Consider the following 25,760-nt stretch of genomic DNA (forward strand, 5'->3'; position numbering starts at 1 on the left):
TTACATAAGTACTGGGGAATCAAACCCAGGTCATTAGGCTTTGAAGGCAAGTGCCTTAAGCACTGAGCCAACACGCCAGTCCCACAATGTAGTTTTATTCAGCAATGAAGAAAAACTTTTTTCTTCATTTGCATAGAATGTTATTTCTATTTGCATTAGAAAGTCCATATTGGAACCTAGATTTCTCTCATGTGCAGAACCTGGAGTTAAATGTGTGTGTGTGTATGTATGTGTTGATAAAAGTAGAAAGGGGAGCTAGGCGTGGTGGCGCACGCCTTTAATCCCAGCACTTGGGAGGCAGAGGTAGGAGGATCGCTGTGAGTTCGAGGCCACTCTGAGACTCCATAGTGAATTCCAGGTCAGCCTGGGCTCGAATGAAACTCTACCTCGAAAAAAAAAAAACAATAATAATAATAATAACAGAAAGGGGATATGGAGGAAAAGACCCTAAGGGAGGAGGCAAGGGCAATGGGATACATGTGCCATGAGAGAAGGGCTGAGTGGCTTGGGGAAAGAGAGAGCCCACCAGAGGAGGTCAGGAGGCGAGTAGCCCTGTATGTCGAAGCGCTCACTGCCTGCTATTTCTAAGAGCTCACACCTTTTAGATGGTCCACAGAGACATGTACAGATGAAGGCTTCCATGTGAGATTCCGCAATGTGCAGCTGCACCACAACCATGCCTTACAGAAACAGACAAATAAATCCCAAAGGTCAGCGGGACCAGAGTTGTCCAAATGGGTCTTAAATTCGAGGTCCTGCCCCTGCTAGCCTGTGACTTTTAGCCTCTGTTTCCCCCATACCCAAACCAGGACAATTGTATTCACCTGACTTGATTGGTAAGCCACTGTCTCTCAGTTCTGAATCCCTCTGATTCTGCTCTATGATACGAGGACTGGAAGGTTGCAAACCACATTTGGGCTTTGCCAACTATGCCAGCAGGAATCACTGAGGGACACAGGCTGACCCGACCTAGTGTGTCTCCCGCAGAGACACCAGCACCTCTTCGGAGGTCAGGGTGCAGCTTGAGTGTGTGGAGGTGGTGGTGGGGGACTGAAATCAAAGGTTCGGGTCTTGGACTTCCTGAGGCAGCAGCACTGTAGAGACATTCACTCCTGAAGGTCTGAACATAGCTCTGAAGAGCCTGAGCCAAACCCGGTTCTAATTATTATCCTTTCTCCCTTGCGGTTCCCGTCCCCGAATGCAAGCTGCTGCTCGCTGCTTCTGCCTTGGTGATATCTGAGTCACTCTCTGTTCAGTTCTCCACTAAGTCCTCATGTTAAGCTCTTCCAATCAGAAAAGCTGACCAGGTTTCTTATTTCCTAATTAGGACCCTGACTGGATCCTAGGGAATCTCAAGATACTGATGCTTAAGAAAAGGAGTCGTTGTTGCTTTAGTGCCAACAGTGATTCTGTGATGTTGAATCAGGAATCAGCTGTTGTCTGGGGAGCTTGTTCCAGGACCACCACAAACACCATTCGCTTCAGATGCTCAAGTCTTTTGCTAAAATGACACACTATACTCACATAACTTGCCCTATACTTTAAGTCATCTCTAGATTATTTATAATACACAATGTGACTTAAAAAATACCATGTGAACACAGCAGTTAAATTCACTATGTTGTCTAGGAAACAATGAGAAGAAAAACGTCTGCACATGTTCAGCACAGATGCGATCTTACAAAATCTTTCTGAACCTCAGTTGGCTAAATACAGTTTTGGGGGACTCATACATATGAAGAGCCAACTATATGCACTGAAGCCAAGTGTCTTTAGGAACCAAGCATTTGATATTTTCAACCATTTCCACTGTGGAAATTGTAAGATGGGAACTTTGTATGCTGACTTTAAAATGTTTCAAATGGGGCTGGAGAGATGGCTTAGTGGTTAAGCGCTTGCCTGTGAAGCCTAAGGACTCCAGTTCAAGGCTCAGTTCCCCAGGTCCCACGTTAGCCAGATGCACAAGGGGGCGCACGCGTCTGGAGTTCGTTTGCAGTGGCTGGAAGCCCTGGCGCACCCATTCTATCTCTCTCCCTCTATCTGTCTTTCTCCCTGTGTCTGTCGCTCTCAAATAAATAAATAAATAATGAACAAAAAAAAATTTAAAATGTTTCAAATGGAAAAAGCATTATGAGATAAGATTGTACTTTCAAGTGCACAGGAGTCCCCACAGGGCACAAATGACCAGTGTGAGACTTGGGTAGCTGAGGTTTCGATATGTTTTGTGCTCCAAAGATTTGCAATGCTGAAACATGGAATCTTTAAGAGAGGGATGTTAGAGACTTTGGTTTTCTTAGTTCACTACCTTGCCTTCTCTCTTCCTGTGTGATCCCCCCCCCCACTCTCCTATGCAGTGGTAATGGTCAGAAGGCACTCATCAGAGGTCAACCAGATGGGGTCTCACTTCATAGTACAGCATCTTCCTCTGGTCATAACATGAACATGCCATTGTACAATAACCTTGGCTCAGTAATCGTGGCAACTAAATAAGCAGAATCACATAGCAATAGCCAGGTCTACGGAAATGGAGATATTAGCACGTTCTGATAGAAGGGGTTACTCTCTCCTTCCCCTACCTGAGCTGCAAGTGATCTGGAAGATTCTCAAGTATGTAGGAGGTGGCAGATCAGCTGCGAGAGAGACCGTGACGCAGCCTCCATGGTGGGGCAGGACTTTGTGGTGACGCAGCTGTTTTGGACTTACCCTGCTGCGGTCAGGTCCGCACTGCTGGCAAAAATCACCAAAGCAAGAGCAGCTTGTAGGAAAAAAGTGTTTATTTTGGCTTACAGAGTCAAGGGGAAGCTCCACGATGGCAGGGGAAAATGATGGTATGAGCAGAAGGTGGGCATCACCCCCTGGCCAACATCAGATGGACCATAGCAACAGGAGAGTGTGCCAAACACTGGTGAGAGGAAGCTTGCTAAACACCCATAAGCTGGCTTCCAAAAATACGCTGCCTCCAAGAGGCATTAATTCTCAGATCTCCATCAGCTGGAAACCTGGCCTTCAGAACACCTAAGTTTATGGGGGACACCTGAATCAAACCACCACATACTCTAAAAAGTAACTCCTCACTAACACTCCTGTAAGTAATCCCAACAAACTCATTGGTTTACACATTTGAATTGAGTAGAACACTTATTTTTGGTCAGTCATCAGTACTCTGTATGGAGTGAATAGGTATTTGTTCATATCACCAAGAAAAGCTAATACAATACCTCCTAATCTTGAGTTTTGTGCTTTCTAAAATGTAAGTTAGGGCTGGAGAAGTGGCTTAGCAGTTAAGCACTTGCCTGTGAAGCCTAAGGACCCCAGTTCGAGGCTCAATTCCCCAGGACCCATGTTAGCCAGATGCACAAGGGGGCGCATGAGTCTGGAGTCCGTTTGCAGTGGCTGGAAGCCCTGGTGCGCCCATTTTTCTCTTTCGCTCTCTGCCTGCCTCTCTCCCTCTCTCTCTATCTATCTCTGTCACTCTCAACTAAATAAATAAAAAAACAATCAAAAAATTTAAATGTAAGTTAAATAAACCTCATTTCTTTAAAAAGAGTACAGTCTTAGGTATTTGAAGACATGATCAAAGAACCAGAGAATTTCTAATCTAAATGCATCCCTGAATTCTTGTATTGGCTCTACAGGAGGCATTATTGCCATGCAGGTTGACTTCGCAGCTATCTCATGACTCCCAGGTGAGAATTTTGGCGCTAGTGGGGAAGCATAGAGATTCTGAGATTTGGAATAAGGACCCTCCCTTACCTGTGACTTAAGGTTCATTTGCTTTTCTTACCTTTGGAATATTTGTGCAACAAATCACTAGCATTAGTATCTTCTTCGTTAAAACAAGTAACACTATTAACCTGGCTTGTTTTTCGACTGACCCCGATGGACACGCAGCCTCACAAGGTTGTTCTGAAACCGAAACAATGTGTAAGGATCGCAGGCTCAGTGTTATCACCGAGGGCGTCGCAGCGGTGAGTGTTCTGGGCTTGGCGTGTGCTGAGAACTCCGCAAGCCACGGCTCTCAGGTCTAAAGTTCCTGGCCATGATAAGCGAAGATGGGTAGATGCATCTGGCTGACGTGGGGCCTGGAGAGTCACACATGAGTCGTTAGGCTTTGCAAGGCAAGCGCCTTAACCGCTAAGCCGTCTCTCCAGCCCAGGGACATCCATTTTAATGCAACAGAAAAGGACTCTGTATTTTTCATTCCGTCTCTAAATTTGACTTACAATTTTGAAGTCGTATCACAGGAGTCAAATTGAAATCGCTCTTATTCACCTGATCAGATCTTCTCCAAAGAAGTGGAAGGGAAGGCCCAGCAGAGTCTGCTAGGTGGATACTTAGCAAAGAATGTCTGCTTGTCTCCATTAGGTCAAGTTAGTCGCGCATTAAGAATGTACAGCTGTATACAAGGTTTTCTATCATCAGGGCCAACGACAGTAAAACCATCAAAGACCCACTCCCAGTGATCTACTTCCTCCAAGAGGTCCCATCTCCCGTGTTTCCAGGATCTCTCAAAATAGTGTCACCAACTGGGAACCAATATTTCAACACATGAACCATTTGGAGAGATGCTTCATATTCGAACTCCAACGTCTCTGAGTCTACCTCTCAAGTGATATCACTTTCATAATAAGTGAAGGGAGCACAATCAGTCCACAGTAAGGATGAGGACGATCCCAGAAAGGAAGATCAGGAGTCTATATCTGCACGCTTATATTTATCTATATCTATGTCCATATAGAGAGACATAAAGAGCAAAATGTTCATATACACAGATATGTATATATATATATATATGTACAATTTATTTATTTATTTTAGTTTTTCAAAGTAGGGTCTCGCTCTAGCCCAGGCTGCTCTGGAATTCACTATGTAGTGTCAGAGTGGCCACAAACTCATGGCGATCCTCCTACCTCTGCCTCCCAAGTGGGATTAAAGGCGTGTGCCACCACGCCTGGCTAGATATTTTTGTAAGTATATTGAAACTGATGACTTCACACCATTATTTCCAATTCCAGTTCAAAAATACAGCTAACTCTAGTTTCTTCCTTCCTTTTGCATACTTGTAACGCCTTTTCTCCACCAATGAGAACTGTGTGTCCTGTAGTAGACAAGCCTCCATCTCTGCCTATCACCCTCTCATGTGGACGCTCTTCTCGGGCTCTCAAAACTATATTTTAGTCCATCCCTGCCCTCAACCCCTGGAACTCCTCCTTACCCCCGCTTGAATTTGAACCCCTCTTCTGCCTCTCTACCTCTGTTTCATGCCCTCCTCCCTCTCTTTTGGCTCTGCCAGTGCCAGGCTTCCATCTGCATAGAAGTTCTTCCTGTCTTGTTAGACTCTGTCTTACTAAGTCACAATCCCATCACAACGTTTTAATTTGTTGTTGCCTAAAATATTCAAGAAAGGGGGGATAGACTTTAGATCACATTCTCTTGAGTTTATGTCATATATGCAAATATTTTTATTATTTCATTTTTTGGAGAGAGAGACACACACACACATAGAGAGAGAGAGGGAGAGAATGGGCATGGTGCCAGGGCCTTTCAGCCACTGTAAATGAACTCCAGATTTTGTGTACCCTTTGTGTGCATGTGTGACACTGCATGCTTGTATCTCTGCATCTACCTGCATGTGACCTAGAGATACGAACATGCATTTTTAGGCTTCACAGGCAAGCATTTTAACCACTAAACCATCTCTCCAGTCTGCATATGTTTTTAGTTTATGAGCACAATTCACTTTTTTCTTTTTATTAGTGCATAATAATTGCACAAAATAATGGACTTCATTTGAGACACTTTTATACATGAATATCACATAATTTGATCACAGGTTATTTATTTGAGATATCTCTGAGTTTTTTAAAATAAGTGATCAGCTATAAACTACCCTCTTAGCATCTCCCCTGCTTTAGAGCAAAAATTTTGGTAAGCTGTGTTTTCATTTTCATTTCATAAGAGTTTTAAATTCCACTTGATTTCTTCAATGATCTACTGCTTGTTGGAAGTGTGCTATTCAATCTCTGTGTCTTTTTGTTGCTTTGATTTCTGGGTTTATTCCATTAAGGTCTGATAAGATATATATTTTTTCATATTTTCTGAATTTGTTAAGGCTTTTATTTTATGGACTAAAGTTTTATATGCTTTGGAGAAAATTCCATGGGCTGTTGAGAACAGCACGTTTTCTTTCCACAGATGTTGGGTGAAGTGTTATAGAGATGTCTCTTAAGACCATCTGTTCTATGGTACAACTTAGCTCTGACATTCCTTGTTGATTTATTTTTGTCTTTATGATGGTTAATCTTGTCAACTTGATGCGAAACACACCTCTGGGTATGTCGATAAGGCTGTTTCCAGAAAACTTTAACTGAACAAGGAAGACTGATCGTTAGTGTGGACACACTGGGCTGAGGTCCCAGACTGAATTATAAGGAGGAAGCAAGCTGGACACCAGCATTCACCTCTTGCTGATTTCTGCCTACAGACACAATGTGACTAGCTGTCGCCCACTCCTGCTATCATGTCTCACCCTCTGTGACGGTGTGCCCTCAAACTTGAGTCAAAAGAAACCCTTTCTTGTGTAAGCTGCTTTTGACAGGTATTTTGTCCCAGCAATAGGAAAAAAATAACTTTAAAAAGTCTGGAAAATCTATCTATGAATGAAAATGAGGTATTGGAGTCACCTGCTCTAATTATATGGAGAGCTACATGTCCCATTGTATTCTATAGTATTTATTTTATGAAAATGAATGCACCCACATCTGATATATACATATTTACAATTTATATGTCTTCTTGATGAATTGTTCCCTTTGTTAATATGTAGTAACCTTCTTTATCTCTCTGAGCAAATGTTGTCTAGAAGTGTATTTTACCAGATATGAACTTACCTATCCCTGCTTGCTTTTGGCTTTCACTCATCTAGGATATCATTTTATCTCCTTTTGTTTTTAGTCCTTGTCTTTGCCAATAAGGTGAGTTCCTCAAAGAAACCAACAGTTGGATCTTATTTTGTTAAACCCATTCAGCCAGTCTGTGTCTTAACTGGAGAGACAAGACCATTTACATTTATGATGATTGAAAGGTATCTGCAGAATCTTTCTTATTCGTCTTAGAGATTTTTCTGGTTTATAGAGTTAGTAATATTTGATTCTTTCCCAAATCTCATTGCTTTTTTTTTTTTTTTTTTTTGCTAGTTAAGAGGTATTCTTTTGCAAGCACTCATAATATTTTCTCTGTGTAGTATTCCTTAGTGGTCAAAAGTTGCTTAGTTTGTTCTTATCATAGAAGGTATTTATTTCTCCTTTGATTTGAGCGGACAACTTTGCTGGGCAAAGTAATCTTGATTAGCAGTTGTTTTCTTTTAAGCTAGGCCTTTGGGGTTTCTGTTGGGAAGTCTGCTATTATTCTTATAGGGTTGACTTTGTAAGTAACAACACCCCTGTAGCTTTCAGTATTCTTCTAGAATTCTACTGACATTGTAAATATGATTTAGAGAGGTTCATTCCTAGTCAGAAGTAGTTGGTGTTCTAAATGCTTCCTGTACTTGGATGTCCACATCTTTCCCTAGGTTTTGGAAATTTTCTGCTATAATTCCACTGAATATGTTCTATATGCCTTTATACTTTAATTCAGCTCTGTCTTTTGTACTATTTTAATTTTGATCTCTCGACAGTATCACAGAGGTCTTGAAAATTGTAGTCATGCATGATTTCTTTCTCTGTTTTCTGTATTACTATCTAAATGTAACAATTGCTCATCCGTAGCTTCAGTCCAGGTATTCCTTTTTTCCATCTGGCCTAGGTTACTTGTAATGATTTCTACTTTGTTCTACTCGATTGACCTTTTATTTACAAGATTTCTTTTTTCTAAACTTATTTATTTATTTGGGGGGGGGGAGAGAGAATGGGTGTCCCAGGGCCTTCAGATGCTGCAAATGAACTCCAGATGCATGTGCTTATATGGCTTATGTGGGTACTGAGGAACTGAACCTGGGTCCTTTGGCTTTGCAGGCAAGTGCCTTAGCTGCTAAGCCATCCCTCCAGCCTTCTAGGTTGAGAATATCTTTTTTTTTTTTTTTTTTTTTTTTGCTGAATTTGTTATCCAAATTGCTAAAGTTGTCATCCAATTCTTAAATTGACTTCCTTTTTTCATTTATGTGAATATTTCAGATCTTCTTGAAGGTCATTAATACTAATTAAAACTTAGACTTTTGAATCTTTGTCCAACATTTTAATCATTTCAGCATCTTTGGATGTGGTTGTTAAAAAGTTACAAACTTTTGGACAAGTTGCCTTTTCATATTTCTTGTGTTTTGACATTATGATTCATGCATCTCTTGGGATGGTCTCTCTTCTGGTTTACGTGGAGGTCTTCTTAGTGAACAGCCTTCTCTCAGGGGCCTGCTTTGCAGTACAGCACGTTCTTTTACTCCCTGAGCCAGCTCCCCAGCCCCATGAAACATTTCAAGTCATTTGGTTCACATTACAAGAGGTTCAATTTGGCCAAGTAAAATTTAATCTCCTGAATGCAAAACTGTAAGTATTATGCTTGACTTCAACATTCAGTTCTATTTCCCCTTATTTGAAGATTTTTTTTCCCCTTAGACCTAAAGATTAATCCACAATGGTTACTGTCTTTTAACATCACTGTTGGTCTCTGGCAAAGGTGTCCATCCTATAGGTGAATGCATGCAGTCTTTGCCAGAGCCTTCACCTTAGGGCCACAACAAAGTGATCCCGAGAGCACAATATGCTTTTACACTCATTTGTACACAGCAAAGTATTCATCAACACAGTAGGCACTATGGGAGAGAGAAAAGAGAACAAGACACATTTCTTTAGGACACTTAATATGGCCCATTAAATTGATTGTTCTTCTTTCTAACTTGCTTTACTTGGGTTCTCTGTGTCCTAGTGACTACCATTTTCCCCCCTGGATTCTATTTCTTTATACTGCCATGTTATGTTCTCATTATTATTTCAACTTTGAACTAAATAAGCCCTGGAGGATTCAGGTCTATAATTGCATCAGAAATAAATGTGCTCTTCATTAATGCTAATCATTTCATGTTCCTCTGGTCTTCATCACAGACTAAGCAAGACTTTAAGTGAATTTGTTTTCACAAGGCACTTGAGAAAATTCTGCGGATTCACTGTCCACTGTGAAGCAGAACTCCTGATAGACAGAAGTGTTGACAAAATCCTCTGCAGTCACTGAAACATGAGGCCAAATATGACAATGTAAGAGCAAGCCTCTGAGGAGTAAATGTGACTGTAATATAAATCAAATGTTCCGTTTTCCAGAGTCACAAAACTGTGAGCAAACAAGATTATAAAATGCAAAAAGCATGCTGGAAGTAGCCACAAATTATGTGTTTTTCTGGAGCCATTCCATCATCCTGGCATGTCTCTTCTTGTTTTTCAGATTTTCCATCTTCATTGACTGTAATTTGGCCTGGACTGTGATCCTCTGGTGCTCCTCCAACATGTTACTGAAAAACTGCTGCATCTACAAGCACAGGGAAGACTGGTCAGGGCAGTCACACTTCTCATTTACACAAAACAAAGCACACTTCCCACTAGCCGGCCACACAGTTTTGCACAGGGGCAATGATAGTGGAGAGAGTCCCTGGGAGGCTTGAACCAAGATGATGTGATGGAGACCACCCATCCCTGGAAGAGTGAAATTGTACACTGGATGTCCATAAAGTGGAACCTCATCTTATTCATTACTGTATTTTAAAGATCATATCATATGGCTGGAGAGATGGCTTAGCAGTTAGGTGCTTGCCTGTCAAACCTAAGGACCCTGGTTTGAGGTTTGTATTCTCTAAGACCCATGTGAGCCAGATGCACAAGGTGGCACATGCATCTGGAGTTCTTTGGCAGTGGTTGGAGGCCCTGGCACACCCATTCTCTCCCTATCTACCTCTTTCACTCTCTGTCTGTTTGATGCTGTCAAATAAATAAATAATAAATAAATAAAAATTTAAAAAATCATATCATAGCTTGCAACAAATACTTGCTGAATGCATAGGGGGTAGTGCACACACTTTGTTGAGAGAGGTGAGGTGAAACCCTTTTGTATGTCAAAGGAACTGCAACAACTCCTTTCTGTCTTTACAAATGCTATCCTTCATCTCTAAATATTTTAGTCAAATTGTCACTGTCTGCAGATGGCATGACCTACAAAACTCTATTTTCAAAACTCCAAAGATTCCACCAACATACTACTAAAATTAATACACACATTCAGCAAAGTTGCAGACATGTTACATTTCCAATAATCACAAAACATTTACCCAGGAATCAATATAAGCAAAAAGATGAAAGAGCTCAACAATAAAAACTAAAACGTAGGAGAAAGCAATCATGAAGTTACAAGGAAATGGAAAGATATTCTATGTTCATTGATGGGAAAGGTCAACATTGGTAGAATATCTGTGTTACCCAAAGCAATCTGCAGATTTAATGTAATCCTTATCAAAATTCCTGTGTCATTCTGCACAGTGCTAGAAAAAAATATTTCCAGAACTTGCCTAGAGACATGTCCACATATGCAATCCCAAATAGCCAAAGCCATTTTCAGCACCAAGCCACAGGCACTATACAACTTAGCCTCAAAATATGTTACAAAATGATAATAATTAAAACATCAGGGCAATGACACAGAAACAGACCCACAAAGCAATGGAATAGAATTAGGAGCCCTTTAAGTAAACCCAAGCACATTTACAGCCAACTAACCTTTGACACAAATGCTAATAACTTAGGACAATTTTCAATAAATGACACCAGGGAAAATGGATCAGTATATGTAAGAGAATGAAACCTGATCCATATCTTTGCAGACCGCTAAAATCAACTCAAAATGCATGAAAATCCTGTCAGGTATGAAACGATGGAGAAAACAGGGGCAGTGCCTACAGCTATTGTGGAGCTCATTATGAAGTTTTCTTTTTTTAAAAAAAAAAGGAAGCCGGGCGTGGTGGCGCACACCTTTAATCCCAGCACTTGGGAGGCAGAGGTAGGAGGATCGCTGTGAGTTCGAGGCCACCCTGAGACTCCATAGCGAATTCCAGGTCAGCCTGGGCTAGAGTGAGACCCTACCTTGAAAGACCCCCCACAAAAAAAAAAAGAAAGGAAAATAGAGCTGCCATGTAATCTAGCAGTGTGACAACTGCGTCTGTGTCTGAAGAAACAAGACGAGGACTGTCAGTGCATCTGTCCTCCCCGGTTCCTTGCAGAATTATTCACAGTAGCCAAGACGTGATGACACAACCTGCGTGTGCATCCAGCAACAAATGGACAAATAAAAGTGGTGCAAAGACATAACAATATACAGTTCGGTCATAAAAGGCTCCTGCATTTATGGCAATGCTGAGCCTCACTCAAGAGGACTGTTCAAACGCTAGTCTCATAGGAGTTGGGAGTAGAATCGTTCCCAGAGGCTGGAGAGGCGGGGACGGAGGAACAAGGAAAGGTTGGATAATGGGTGTTGGTATAGTAAGATGGGAGAAAAGTTCTGGTGCTCTTTTTTTTTTGTATGTGGGGTGTGTGTGTGTATGTGTGTGTGTGTGTGTGTGTTAAATCTATGTATGTGTCACATAGTGCTGCATGTGCTCAACTGTGGCAGTGTGTGCCTGCCTGTGTGGGCCGGAGGGAAACATAAGGTGTCTGCCTCCATTGCTCTTCTGCCCATTCTTTTTTTTTTTTTTTAAGATTTTTATTTGCAAACAGAGATGGGGGGATGGGCACACCAGGGCTTCTAGCCACTGCAAATGAATGCCAGGTGCATGTGCCATTCGCTGCATCTGGCTTTACATGGGCTCTGGGAAACTGAACTCAGGTTGTTAGGTTTTGCAGGCAGGTGTCTTCACCAGTGATCCAGCTCTCCAGCCCCTCTTCTGCCCATTCTTAATTGCTCAGGAGTCTCTTACTGATTCCAGAACGTGACTTTTTTGGTGTGTGTGTGAGAGCCTGGGTGGTTTTCTGTTTCCTACAGGACTGGAGTTACAGACACATATGACTATGCCAAGCTGTTTATATGGGTATCCAGCTCAAGCAGGCCCTCAGGCTTGCACGAGAAGTGCTCTTAATCACAGCCGTCTCTTCAGCCCCAGAAGTTCTGGTGTTTTATTACAAAATAACTTAGCTACATATGACAATATAATATATTTAAAAGAAAGGTTCTGAACGTTTTCTTTGCCATAAAGAACCGACAACCAAGGAGACAGTAAATTTACCCTCATTTGAACATTATATAATATATAGGTATCAAAATATTACAAGACACCTCCATGAACTGGTATGAATTTCATGAGCCAGTTTTAAAAATAAAGTGGGCTGGAGAGAAGCTCAGTGGTTAAGGCACTTGCCTGCGCAGCCTAAGGATCTGGGTTCGATTTCCTCATTTCCTACATAAAGCCAGACGTACAAGGTATTGTGTGTGTGTGTGTGTGTAATTTGTTTGAAGTGGATGTAGGCCCCAGCACACCCATTTTCTCTATCTGCCTCTCTCTCAAATAAATATTATTTAAAAATAAATAAAGAATGATTTTGGGGATCAAATCCAGGGTCTTGCAAGCAAGTTAAGAAAGTTCTCAATCACTGAGCTATATCACCCATCCCCAGATTAAAAAATTTTTAATATTTTTAGAAGAATATTTTCACACAAAAAAAATACATCCATTGACTAACTTCTCTCATAGGATCACCTAGAGCACTTGGCTCTAGGATCGTTTGCCACAATTACGTGTATATACCAGACCCCAAGTGAATGGGAAGATGAGCGCACAAGCCAGCGCGCCTGGTTACTAATAAAAAGGGGAGGTCTAGGGAAAGTAGGTTAAGGAGAAAGAAATTTGTCTCTCAGATTTTTCCCACCCTTCCCACACCCGCCAGGATGCCGAAACCAAGTGCCCACTGCTCCATACCAGTGGTGTGCCAGAGATGGCCCTGCTGCAGCGGTGGTGGTGAGCAGAAGTGTAGACAGACAGGTGCCAACGCAGGCTTAGGAGCCCAGGCGCAGCCAGGCTTCTGATGAGAGCGCGCAGACCGGGGAGGCAGGCGCGGAGGTGGACAAGCAGGTGCACAGGTAGGAGGGAGGAACTCAAATGACCTCTAGTCCCACTTCCCTTTTGAGTCATGACTGAGCTCGATGTCATGTGAATTGATGGGGTTGAGGGGGACTGTAAGACATGCGTGCTTTGACAAGGGTATTCATGATAGCTGACTCATTTTCCAACTCGCAATGATTTAAGCCAATTTGGCTAAATCTAAAACTATATTACTGACTATAGAGTTTTTGAGCTTTAAGGATTTCTAAATTAATATCAATGAATGGCAACGTTCTTTGTTCATCGGTTAGACAGAACAAGAAAAATCACTAAGCCCGTACGGCAAAGGCGGGCCGATGCCGGTGCCGACGCTCAACCCAGGCGCCACCGTCTTGTCCTGGGAGCTTCCTTCCCAGCCCGGGCCGCCGGGCTCTCTCCTCGCTCGCTCAGGGAATTTCTGATACCTTAGGTTCTGACCACTCAACCTCCGATGGGCCAAAATCCCAGCAAAGATAATTTCTTCAATAATTACCAGCTCAGCAAAGTGCTTGTTTTGCAAGCACGAGGACCAAACTTCCACCCCCAGAACCCAGCTGAAAAAGCCGAGAACTTGTGAATCCCAGATCCATGAAAACAGAGACAGGGGCATCCTGAGGATCGCCAGCCAGCCAGTCCATTCTGCCTGGCCAGTGAAAACCCTTTCATTAACAAACAAACAAACAAACAAAGGTTTGGGGAATGGGGAGATGGCTTAGGGGCTAAGGTGCTTGCCTGCGAAGCCTAAGGACTCAGGCTCAACTCCCCAGAACCCTCATAAGCCCACACGGTGCTGCGCTAGGTTGCGCATGCCCACAGATGGCACGCACATCTGGAGTTTGATTGCAGTGGCTGGAAGCCCTGGCCTGCCAATTCTCTCTCTCTGTCTGTCTCTGTCTCTCTGTCTCTCATAAAATAAATAATAACATTTAAAAAAAAACTTTAAAAAGATTTTGGGATGGAGAGATGGCTTAAAGGTTAAGGCACTTGACTGCAAAATCAAAGGACTCAAGTTCAATTCCCCAGGACCCATGCAAGCCAGATGCACAAGGTGGTGCCTGTGTCTGGAGTTTGTTTGCAGCAGTTTAAGGCCATGGCATACTCATCCTCTGGCCTCTGCAGGTATGCAGGCACACTTGTGCACACACGCGCACGCACGCGCGTGTGCGCACACACACACACACACAAAAAACTGCATTTTAAAAAAAGCAGTTCTCTTTGTCTCATGGTAAGTACTATGTAATTGATTGCTTCTCCCTGCTTCAGGATGAAATTTGCAACCTATGTTTATATGTTTAGCTTCTTGGAGAAGGTTGTTTTTTTTTGGGGGGGGGCACAGCCCTGTCCTTCAATTATGAATATAACTTTACTTATCAACAGAAGCCCAAGCCTTGGTGTTTGATTTTAATCAATTTTATTGGGATATCATTTATATATAATAATCTTATATGTGCCTAAACTGTACAATTTGATCATTTTTTGACCCCTATATAGACATTTGATATAACAACCATAGCCAATATATAATATATTTTGATGACCCCAAAAAGTTCCCTTGTTCCCTTTCACAATTTATCCCTCCCTGTGACAGCCAGCCAGTCATCTGTTTCTGTCATTATAGATACTCTGCACTTCCCAGAATGTGACTGGTTTCTTCTCCTCAGCATCATCACCTTGAGATTTATGCACGATGCTACATCATTTTTTTTTTTTTTTTACTTCAGGCTGCTATTCCACTGTGTGGCTGTATTCCATTTTCCTAATCCCATCACTCCAAAAGAGACGTTTAGATGGCTTCTAGTTTGGAGTTAGTGAATACAGCTACTACAAGCATTTATTACAAGTATTTGTGTAGACATAGGTTTTCTTTTGAGTAAAACCCTAAAAGTAGGGCTGGAGGAATGGCTTAGCAGTTAAAACACTTGCCTGCAAAGCCAAAGGACCCAGGTTTGACTCCCCAGGATCCATGTAAGCCAGATGCACAAGGGGGCACATGTGTCTGGAGTGCTTTTGTAGTGGCTGGAAGCCCTGGTGCACCTTCTCTCTCTTTTTCTTTCATAAATAAAAAAAAATTTAAAATTCTCTCTTATAAATAAATAAAAAAAATTTTTAATTTAAAAAAGTTTAGAACTCTAAAAGTGGTTAGGTCATATGTGTCTAATAAACATGTTTAAAAACTGCCAATTTTCCAAGGAAAACATGCTATCTTTGTGTGTTTTACATGCATCTTAGGTTCCCCCTGGCAGGATAAAAGTGTGCAATTGTTCCACATTTTTGCCAACTTTTGGTACTGTGATTCTGCCTAACACTGCCTGTCCTACTTGGTATGTGGTGCTGTTCTTGAATTTTGTTGTTGCTATTTTGTGGGAGGGAGCATGGGGACATCACTTTACTTTCTGGCTTTAGTAACCCTATTTTTTTTTGTGTGTGTGTGTCCTTCCAGAACTATACCTCTCCTGTTTGTAGCGGTTGGGGCTGGACAGGGCTGGCTCCAAGCATGGGCACTGGATCTAGGCAGGACCAATCAGAGTATTCCATGCCTCCTCCTACCCTGCAGGGATTAGAACTAGAGCAGACCGAAGTCAGAAGTCATTTCCACAGGGAGAAACATGAAGAAGGGTGGAGGGCGCCCCTTTGGCGATGGAGGGTGCTAAGGGCCAGGTAAGCCTGGAATAGTTTGCATCCCCGTGGAAAATGTCTGCATACGAAATGCAGCTGAGAAGAAAGCACGTGCAAGACACAGCAAACCCTGTATTAGATTCTAGACTGTAAATCCAGCTGTTATGTTAATCCACCTTCCAGGAGCTATTTAACCATAGCCTCACAGAGTAGATACATCTACACTGTGATTGCAACTTAATGTAAGCCCCAAAACAAAAATGTTCGTATGGCGATTTGAGAGCATGGAAAAGGGGCTATACATCCATTGTAGATTCCCTAGAACAGATTATTAGAACAGGATCTTAAAAGAGGGTACCAACACATGATGTAATCCATATGAAAATATGTTGTTAGTAATTATAATGATAAACATTAAAAAGACAACTGTGAATCATCTAACCAAGGACAGGGATAGGAATGCTACCATAGTACTTCTGAAATTTAGAGAAGAAGGCACAACATGAGATTTAATCTGTGCATGTAGGTTCAGCTCTGGGAAAAAAAAAAATATATACTGGGAAAACTTCTGTCAGTCGCTCTTGCTCTCTGACATTCAATGGCAGGGCATGCACAAAATGAAACTAGAGATGAGACAAAGTCTGTATCATAGTGGGCTCCAGAAGTTAATCAAAAAAGTTTTCATATCTTATCAAAGCCATGAAGAGCTTAGGAAGCTCTAAAAGGATGGCAGTGACTGACTGCCACGGGTGTGATGGCGCTGGAGAGGAACAAGTTAGGAGAGATTGTCTACACACTAATCCGTATGAGAAAGGGTGAAGTCCAGCGCCCCCCACAAAAGGGCAGACCAGTCTCTATTTTAGGGGAAAGATACGAGTGGAAATCACTCCTTCACAGTGACATAGCACAAATGGAAGCGTAGGGTGAAAATATTCAGAAAAGCCCATGGCGTTAATTTCCACAAGTCCAAATTATGTCAAGAGTGCTTTCCAAAACAGCAGTGTAGCCACGATATTTCACATGCTTACCTCCATGATCTGCAGATCTGTACTGATGGTCCTTCCGATGGTACATATTATAGTAGCCAGTGATCGTATTCCATACCTACAAAGCAATAAGGTTCTAGTCAGGGGCCAAAGGTAGTTGATAAAATAAAACTAAAATTTCAGCAGTATGTAATGGTAATAATACAGTCCCTAGTAATTTCAGCTTCCCAAATCTCAACAAAAGCATATACAAACTAGTTTAGCTTTATATATTAATAATATATTTATTGAAAATTCTTTTGTACTGAAGAAATACTTACAGATATTGATTTTTATAACACATTTTCATTTAAATGCAAAAGCCCTTCTTAAAAATCAACAACTATGGTTATTCTTGCATGAGCAGTCAGAATCCATGGCCTGTGTTTCACTTTGTGAGTCTGACAAAAAAAATCAGCAAATCATGCCCCTCAAAATAAATACTAAATACGGGGTAAATTTCAAAACCATTGGCTACAATGTTCTGCAGCATATTTAGAATTTGCATCTGTGTGTTTTGGCAATGAGAATCACTGTCTTCTGCCAGTCTCGAAATGTCTCAGTACCATGGCTGCTTGAACGCCCTGCCACAGACATGCTAACTGAAACTCCCCCCTTGAATATCCAAGAGGAGTCATTTGGAAAGAGCTGTGAGGTGCTGTTGAGAAAAATGAACAGATACGTACCAGTCCAAAGTGTTGCTGTAGCTAAAACCATAAATAAAGAGCTTTTGGAAGCATTAAAAGAGAAAGAAAAGTTGAAATAAGATTACTGTAATGGACTGAACAGAGAATGTCTGAGCTACTTTGATAGTTAATATACACAATTGATTTACATGAAGATGGCATACTTGAAATTAGAGTTTGTATCTTGTCATCCGTGTAAATAAAACTGAGAGAAAAGAGAGCCTTGGCTTCTTGTGGTCCCAAGTGTAACCATAGCTGAAGCAGGGCTGAGTTTGCACTCATCCTAGGTCACGTGTCACTTGTCAGACTTGGAAAAACACAGGAGCACCCCCAGGCAGCTGGTGAGCTCCCGGAGGCGGAAGCAGCTGCGACAGTCCTAAACAGACATGACATGTCCTTTCTTGCTGAGAGAACATTCTGCAGTATTGAGCAAAAAGTAGATATAACAAATAGTCTATCCCTACTAGTATTCAAAATTTACCCTAATTAGGATAAAGACAAGACAGCAAATGCATGGCAATATAGATATATCTTAAAAAAAAAAATGGAACCACTCAATGTTGCAATGGGCACAGTCAGGCCATGGTGATTTGACACTCCAGGCTGGCTTGCTTTTCTGGTTCTTCTCCATGTCACAGCTCTTCTCCTTCCTCACCAGTGTTAGTCTGGCCACTAGGCAGCATGAATGCACTGTGGCCTGATCCGGGCTCAGGCCATGGGAACAGGCCCTCTGGGCTTGGGCACTGCACTTTGCATTCCAGTTTGCTCGTTGTCTTATTTGCCCTTTCCAAGCCTGCACTCCTCATCGGGAAATGTAACAGAGTGGTTAGAAGTTTAGGAAATACAACAATGCTTGGAAAATAAGTAATGTGTTTTCCAGTCATTACATCAGTTAAACCCAGCCTTCCCTTTGAGTCCCCAAAGCTTTTTCCATCTTCCCTCTTTTGCGTCATTGACACTATGTCTTATATCATTTTATATTCCCAACCAGAACTTGATACATAAAAGCTAAAACAAGCAGGGTATGGTGGCACACGCCTTTGATCCCAGAACCTGGGAGGCTGAGGTAGGAGGATCGCTGTAAAGTTTGAGGCTAGCTTGAGACTACATAGTGAACTCCAGGTCAGCCTGGGCTAGAGTGAGACCCTACCTCAAGAAAAAAAGAAAAGAAAAACTAAAATGTTTTAGTTACTAAAAAGAACCTCAGAATTTATCAAACATAGTATCTGTCATTTTATAGAGGAAGAAAAGAAAGCCTAAATGTCAACTCACAGAAAAACAATAGATAGATGTTTCTCTTCCATTTGAGATGAGAGAGCTGGAAAATGTTGTCTCTCTTATCTGTCTTTTTCCTGAAACAACTGATCTAGTGGCCAATATACATTTTATTGATGTTAGTGTCTCTCTGGAGCTCAGAAGGGTTTGTACCTATGAAACAGTAGGTAGTCTAAATATGAGCTAGGTTTCTTTCTTAGGACTTCTTGGAAACTATCCAATATTTAAAAAATCTCTAAGTTTACAAAAGTGAGTTACAAATTGTGAATATTTACAAAACTATGATTTTTTGAAACGGCTTTAACTACTTTTCACAGATGCTTATCGATGCCTTCCATGAATAACATTCAATGGAACACACGTGAAGACCTCTAAGAATTAACTGGTGACAAGACACATTTTAGGAAAATTCAGCATACTTTTCACAAAGTCATTACAAAATTTAATTTGGCATAAGTTTTGTTCTTGCTTATACAGTCATATTAGTTTTATCATTGCAGGGAGATTGGCGATATACCAATGCTCATTTTAAATGAAACTTTAATAAGTGATCCTAAAAATTCTGTACAGGGCTGGAGAGATGGCTTAATGGTTAAGGCACTTGCCTGCAAAGCCAAAGGACCCAAGTTCGATTCCCTAGAAACCACATAAGCCAGATGCAGAAGGTGGTGCATGTGTCTGGTTTGCAGCAGCTGGGCACCCTGGTGCACCCATTTTCTCTCTCCGCCTCTTTTTCTCCTTCCCTCCCTCTCTTCCTCTCGCTCACATAAATAAATAAAAATAAAACATTTAAAAATAATCTGTACAGAGAACTAAGCAAGCATTCTTATGCCACTTAAGTGAATAAATTTTATTAATTAAGTGAATATATTTTATTAATTTGAACTTTTGTTTTCAATAATACATAAATACTGTTTATTCAAACAAAATGACTGCAAAACTGAATAACACTTCGGTACATAAATTAGACCCTAAATAAATTTATTCAACATAATATAAATTAAGTTTATTAAATATGATAATAAAATTTACTTGAGTCTAAGAGACTTCTGTAGTGGAATAATCAAAGGACTAAACTAAGATCAGTTTGCCATATAAATGTAGCATTTCTTTTATGAATATGTTGTTTTTATTGAGTAAATGATAAAGACATTCAAGTCCTGGTTAAAAGTCTATACATTTATAATTCTAGGAACTTCATGGAAATAATGATTAGACTCATGTAGAGTTTTCCCCAGGAATTCCTCATAGGCTCCTATCTAATATGCTTATAAAGGTCATTTAAATAAAAGGCATACATTTCAAAGACTAAAGCTGAATCCTTAGTAGAATGTTGTTGACATTTTTCTGTTTTCTAAATGCAAGAAAACATTTTTTTTCTAGGGAATAGAAATCACATATGAAAACACATTAAGAACAGTTTCCCATGATGAATACCCTCACAATGGGGCACAGCTTCAGTGCAGAAAAGGTTGTAAATGTATCACAATTGTTGCATAAAGAATTATTATATAAAAATATTATTGCTGGGCATGGTGGTGCACGCCTTTTAATCCCAGCACTTGGGAGGCAGAGGTAGGAGGATCACTATGAGTTCAAGGCCAGCCAGAATTCCAGGTCAGCCTGGGCTACAGTGAGACCCTATCTCAAAAAAACAAATAACAAAAGATAAAACTCATTTTCTCTGGCATAGTCACTCATGTCTTTAATCCTAGCATCCAGAGGTTGAGGTAGGAAGATTGCCAAGAATTCTAACAGTCTGGGGCTACAAAGTGAGTTTTAGGTAAGTCTGGGCTATAGTGAGACCCTGCCTCAAAAACTAAAACAAAAAAGAAAGTCACTGTGCTGGGGAAATTGCTCAGTGGTTAAATGTGCTTGCTTGTAAAGCCTGCAGGCCCAGATTCAATTCTCCAGTACCCATGTAAAGCCAGAAGCATGAAGTGTGAATGCATCTGGAGTTTATAGTGGCAAAAGGCCACGACATATCTATCTGCCCTCCCTCTCTTTCTTTGCTTTCAAAATAAATAAATTAAATAAATAAACATATATTTTCTGGCTGGAGAGATTGCTCAGTGGTTAAAGGTGCTTGCTGGCAAAGCATGATAAGCCTGGGTTCAATTCTCCAGCACAACATAAAACCAGATGCACAAAGTGGCATGTATGTCTGGAGTTCATTTACAGTGGCAAGAGGCCTGGAATGCTCGCTCTTTCCCCCCCCCCCCGCCCCTCTTTCTCTCTCTCTCCCTCCCTCCCTCCCTACCTCTTTCTCTCTGTCTCAAATAACAAATAACAAATAAATAAATATTTTAAAAATAAAATAAAGCTCAACTTCCAAATCCTCAGTGGGATGTAGGGCTGAGGAAGGAAGGGATGGTGTCTAATCACTTATCAAAAATCGAAGAAACAATTTACTTTCAAGTTCTGAGGCATCTCAGAAAATATAAGAAATGTAAATGATCCTCCAAAAATAATGAGCCAAGAGTTAGATAATGTGAAATAAGAGAAAAATTACAATAGTCTTATTGTGTGGGTAGAATAGGTATGTTCCCATGATGAGCTAAAGAAATTGTTCATTACAAATCAGTTTTAATCTGTACATTTTAACAAATTTCTGATTCAAAAATACTTTTTGGTATTCTAACTATATTAAATGAATGTTTGCAAAATGGAAAACAAGCCATTATTTTGGTCTATAAGAGGTCCATACACATCTCTGTCCCTTAGTATTTGTGTTCTAACCAGGAATGGTGGTATACTCTTATAATCCCAGCACCTGAGAAATAGAGACAGGAATACAAAGTCACCCTTAGCAATATAGTGAGTTCAAAGCTAGCCTGGGTTACATCAGCTCCTGTCTCAAAACAAAAGCACATTCTAAATATTTGTCCTAAAGGAATAAACTTATTTATAAAAAGCAAAAACTACCTTCCAACTCTTTAGGTGCTCAGACCTTAACAATGACCTAGTTTGTCTCTGCTAAATCTATAGTGTCCATGTAGAAGATATTAATTCTAGGCTTCCTGCACTCATACACATAAATAAAAAATCAAGAATGAATGGTTAATCTCACTCCTGTCAGATTGGCCACCATCATGAAAACAAATGATCATAAATGGCGGGGATGTGGAAAAAGAGGAACCCTTCTACAGTGCTGGTGGGAATGCAATCTGGTCCAGCCATTGTGGAAATCAGTGTGAGGTTCCTAAAACAGCTAAAGATTGATCTACCATATGACCCAGCTATAGCACTCCTAGGCATATATCCAAAGGACTCATCTCATTTCCTTAGAAATACGTGCTCAACCATGTTTATTGCTGCTCAATTTATAATAGCTGGGAAATGGAACCAGCCTAAATGTCCCTCAACTGATGAGTGGATAATGAAGATATGGCACATTTATACAATGGAGTTCTACTCAGCGGTAAAGAAAAATGAAGTTATGAAATTTGCAGAAAAATGGATGGACCTGGAAAGGATTATACTAAGTGAGGTAACCCAGGCCCAGAAAGCCAAGCGCCACATGTTCTCTCTCATATGTGGATACTAGCTACAGATGATTGGGCTTCTGCATGAGAATGAAAATACTTAGTAGCAGAGGCCAGTAAGTTAAAAAGGAGACATAAAGGGAAGAGAAAGGAAGGGAGGAGGGTACTTAATAGGTTGATATTGTATATATGTAAGTACAATGATTGTGATGGGGAGGTAATATGATGGAGATTGGAATTTCAAAGGGGAAAGTGTGGGGGTTGGGAAGGGAGGAAATTACCATGGGATATTTTTAATAATCATGGAAAATGCTAATAAAAATTTTTAAGAATTAAAAAAAAAAAAAGAATGAATGGTTAGAGATGAACCCAACATGGCTCAGGGAAATTTTGCAGAAGAGCGGGCGGAAAGAATGTCAGAGCCACATGTTGGGTGATGATATGCAGAGACATTTATCTTACTCATAACGGTGGGCTAACTCCACAATGCATGACCCATATGTCACAACAAAGAGGGGCCAATGGGAAGGGGGAGGGGGAGGTCACAGATGAGCCTAATAATGGTACCAAACTGACTGTATTTGCTGAATACAAAACTAATTAATAAAAAAAAAGGATAAAAAAAAGAATGAATGGTTAAATAATGTTCTAGAAACAGCAGCCTGCTGTTTAATGCTTACATGAGTAAATTTTACTGAACAGAGAGGCTAGATTTAAAATTAAAAATAAGAAAATTAAAAATCCCAACAACACAAAATGCAGACATATTCTTTAAAAACAAATATGACAAACTGTAATAGCATTTACAGCAGCCAGTAATAAGCACTGCTTCTTCACGATATGGTGAGATACCTCACAAAGTAAGTGAGCGGAAGGTCTATTGTTATGCCAAAAATATAGTTCATTCAACTCTCTCTTAGACAAACTTCATTGTGGGCAAAGTTGGGAAACTGGGGTAGATAATAACGTGCAAGTCCATTTTCAAAATCAAAATTAATTGTAAGCGTTCTCGCTTATGGTAAGACAATGCAGTGGCCTATTAAGGCTGGAGGCAAGCTCCCCTGAAATCCAGTCACCTAAATGAAAGCGAGGTGTCAGGTTCCTTCTTACCTTTCGCTCACCACTAGCCAGTTGTTGCTTAAAAACTCCTTTGCGACATATCGCCCAACTTCAGACTCTGCCACAGCTTCCACGACTTTCGTTTCATTAAAAGTGGACGGAGATACAGTGATGGCGTACTCCATGAATCTACAAGGGTGCAGGTGCAAACAGTAAATGCGATTCAAATTCCAATGTAGAGGTAAATAAATGCAACTGAAATCTCATCTTTCTAAGTTAGAAATATATGAATATGGGACCGGAGAGATGGCTACACGTTTAAGACGCTTGCCTGCAGAGCCTAACGACCCAAGTGTGCTTCCTCAGGACCCATGTAAAGCCAAATGCACCAAGTGGTGCAGGCATCTGGGGTTCATTTGCAGTGGCTGGAGGCCCTGGCATGCCTGTTCTCATTCTCTCTCTCTTCTCTCTCCTTGCAAATAAATAAAAAAAACTTTAAAAAAAGAAATGCACAAATACGCATGCTTCTATTTCTCTCCCCTTTGGGATATGAATTGTATTCCCCCACTATGCACTCTCAAGGTAAGTTGACCATTATCACCTGTTCATTATCACCTGTTAAGTATCCAGGGCTCTTTGCTGCAGCTCATCGCATAAACAAGAGGAGTCTTCTCCTCTTCATTCGTTGTATTGTTGTAAACATTTAATAAAAAGTCCCATTCTTTATCATTTCCCAAGGCAATGCCGTAGCATAAAATCACGTTCTTAATTGGATATGGTATTCTGAAAGGTATAACAGGCAATGATGTCCTTCAGGGAAGTTCAGTTATACATTTACCCAGGTTGTCACTGAGAAACACGATCTAGAAAAATTATTTGACATCTCAGATATAAAGACCAAAAGTAGAGATACAGAGAACAGGGGAACTGTCCTTACCTTTAAAGTCTTGAGAAGAGATCATGCATTTAGCTGAGAAACCAAGTTTTCAGAGAGAAGTCAGCTGGGATAAGGCAATGTACACTGATAAAAATATACCTGAGGGCTGGTGAGATGGTTACGCAGTTAAGGCGCTTGCCTGTGATGCCTAGAACTCCCCAGTACCCACATAAGCCAGATGTACAAGGTGGCGCATGTATCTGGAGTTTGTTTGTGGTGGCTAGAGGCCCTGGTGTGCCCAGTCTCTCTCTCTCTCTCTCTCTCTCAAATAAGTAAATAAAAATATTTTAAAAGTACACCTGAGGTGGTGTGCTGGAGATAGTAAAGCCACAACACCAGACTGGTAGTCTCAGCTCTCAGTGAGATAAAAACTCAAATGGTAGCATACGGTATGTCCACAGACACAGGCCATTAATAAGGAATGACAGGGACACTGACTAACATCAAAATAAGCATAGAGGGGCTGGAGAGATGGCCTAGAAGTTAAGGCGTTTGCCTGTGAAGCCAAAGGACCCAGGTTCAATTCCCCAGGACCTATGTAGCCAAATGCACAAGATGGCACATGCATCTAGAAGTTGTTTACGGTAGCTGAAGACCTAGGCGCCCCCATTCTCCCTCCCCTCTCTTTCTCTCTCCCTCTCCCCCTCCTTCTACCTCTCTCTCTCAAATAAAATAAAATTTAAAAAAAAAACACAAGCATAGAGGTGCTTATTGAGAGAAGGTAGCAGCAAATGAAAGGCTAAGGGTTACAATTTAAGTGTGAATTCTAATCTGTTGTTATGCACAAATCTAATTGAGATCATTGGGTTTTAGAAAAGAATATTTGAAAGGGAATTGGAGAGAGTAACTAAGTGAACGCAAAATGATCACCCCCCACTGCAAGAAGAGCAAAGGTAGAGAAATCAAATCGTTGGTGCTGGAACCAGAGGTAAAACGACAATGTCACCCTCACTCATTCTCTGGGTGGCTCATCCATTTTCTGAAGAGGTCTCTTGACAGCTGGAGACAGTCTTCAAGACCCAACCAACATGCCGTTTCAAACAGTTTTTCCAGTGATATTCTTAAAGGAAAAGTCAAAGAAAAGCAGTTCATTTTGCATTCTCACCTCTGTTTTCTCTGCTCCCAAAAATGGGTGTTTCATAAAGGATGAGTACTTCAAGACACTCTTCCAGTAACATCAGGTTTGTTTTAAAAAACAGCCTTTGTGATGACAAATGTATTTAAGATTCAGAGAAATCCTTGCTGAAGACTCTTGGGCACCAAAAAACCTCCTACAACTGTTTTTTTTTTTCCTCCCTTTTCCTCTCCCAAAGTTCAAAATAAATTCCTGCCATCCTTCATCTCCCTCAAACACACATGAGTATACAAGCATCCACATCTGTTGCCAATTTACTTTTCTTCCCTTTTACAGTATAATATCTTTATGGATTAAAAAAAAATTCTTCCTAGTATCTGATCTGTTTCTTTGCCCATTTCTCCTGTCTAGTGTATGCAAGACCGGAAAAAGAGCAGAGGTATTTGTTTTTATTGCTGAGCTGGGGGAGGGTGGTCCATCTTATGGTCCAAAACAAGTTAAAA

General features: G+C 40.8%; 1 protein-coding gene across 1 annotated transcript in view; it reads right to left on the minus strand.

Moving 5' to 3' along the window:
* Positions 1-8,179: 8,179 nt before the first annotated feature.
* Positions 8,180-25,760, minus strand: part of Lvrn (laeverin) — a 77,254-nt gene continuing 59,673 nt past the window's right edge. The window contains exons 16-20 of the mRNA XM_004651560.2: positions 25,135-25,242; positions 23,861-24,028; positions 23,297-23,434; positions 16,744-16,819; positions 8,180-9,510 (exon numbers count right to left, since the gene is read on the minus strand). Coding sequence (XP_004651617.1) covers positions 9,370-9,510; positions 16,744-16,819; positions 23,297-23,434; positions 23,861-24,028; positions 25,135-25,242 — 631 coding nt within the window. The 3' untranslated portion in view covers positions 8,180-9,369. The remainder of the gene's footprint in view (positions 9,511-16,743; positions 16,820-23,296; positions 23,435-23,860; positions 24,029-25,134; positions 25,243-25,760) is intronic.

This window comes from Jaculus jaculus, chromosome 14, assembly GCF_020740685.1.
Source record: "Jaculus jaculus isolate mJacJac1 chromosome 14, mJacJac1.mat.Y.cur, whole genome shotgun sequence".
In the NCBI taxonomy this organism is placed as follows: Eukaryota; Metazoa; Chordata; class Mammalia; order Rodentia; family Dipodidae; genus Jaculus; species Jaculus jaculus.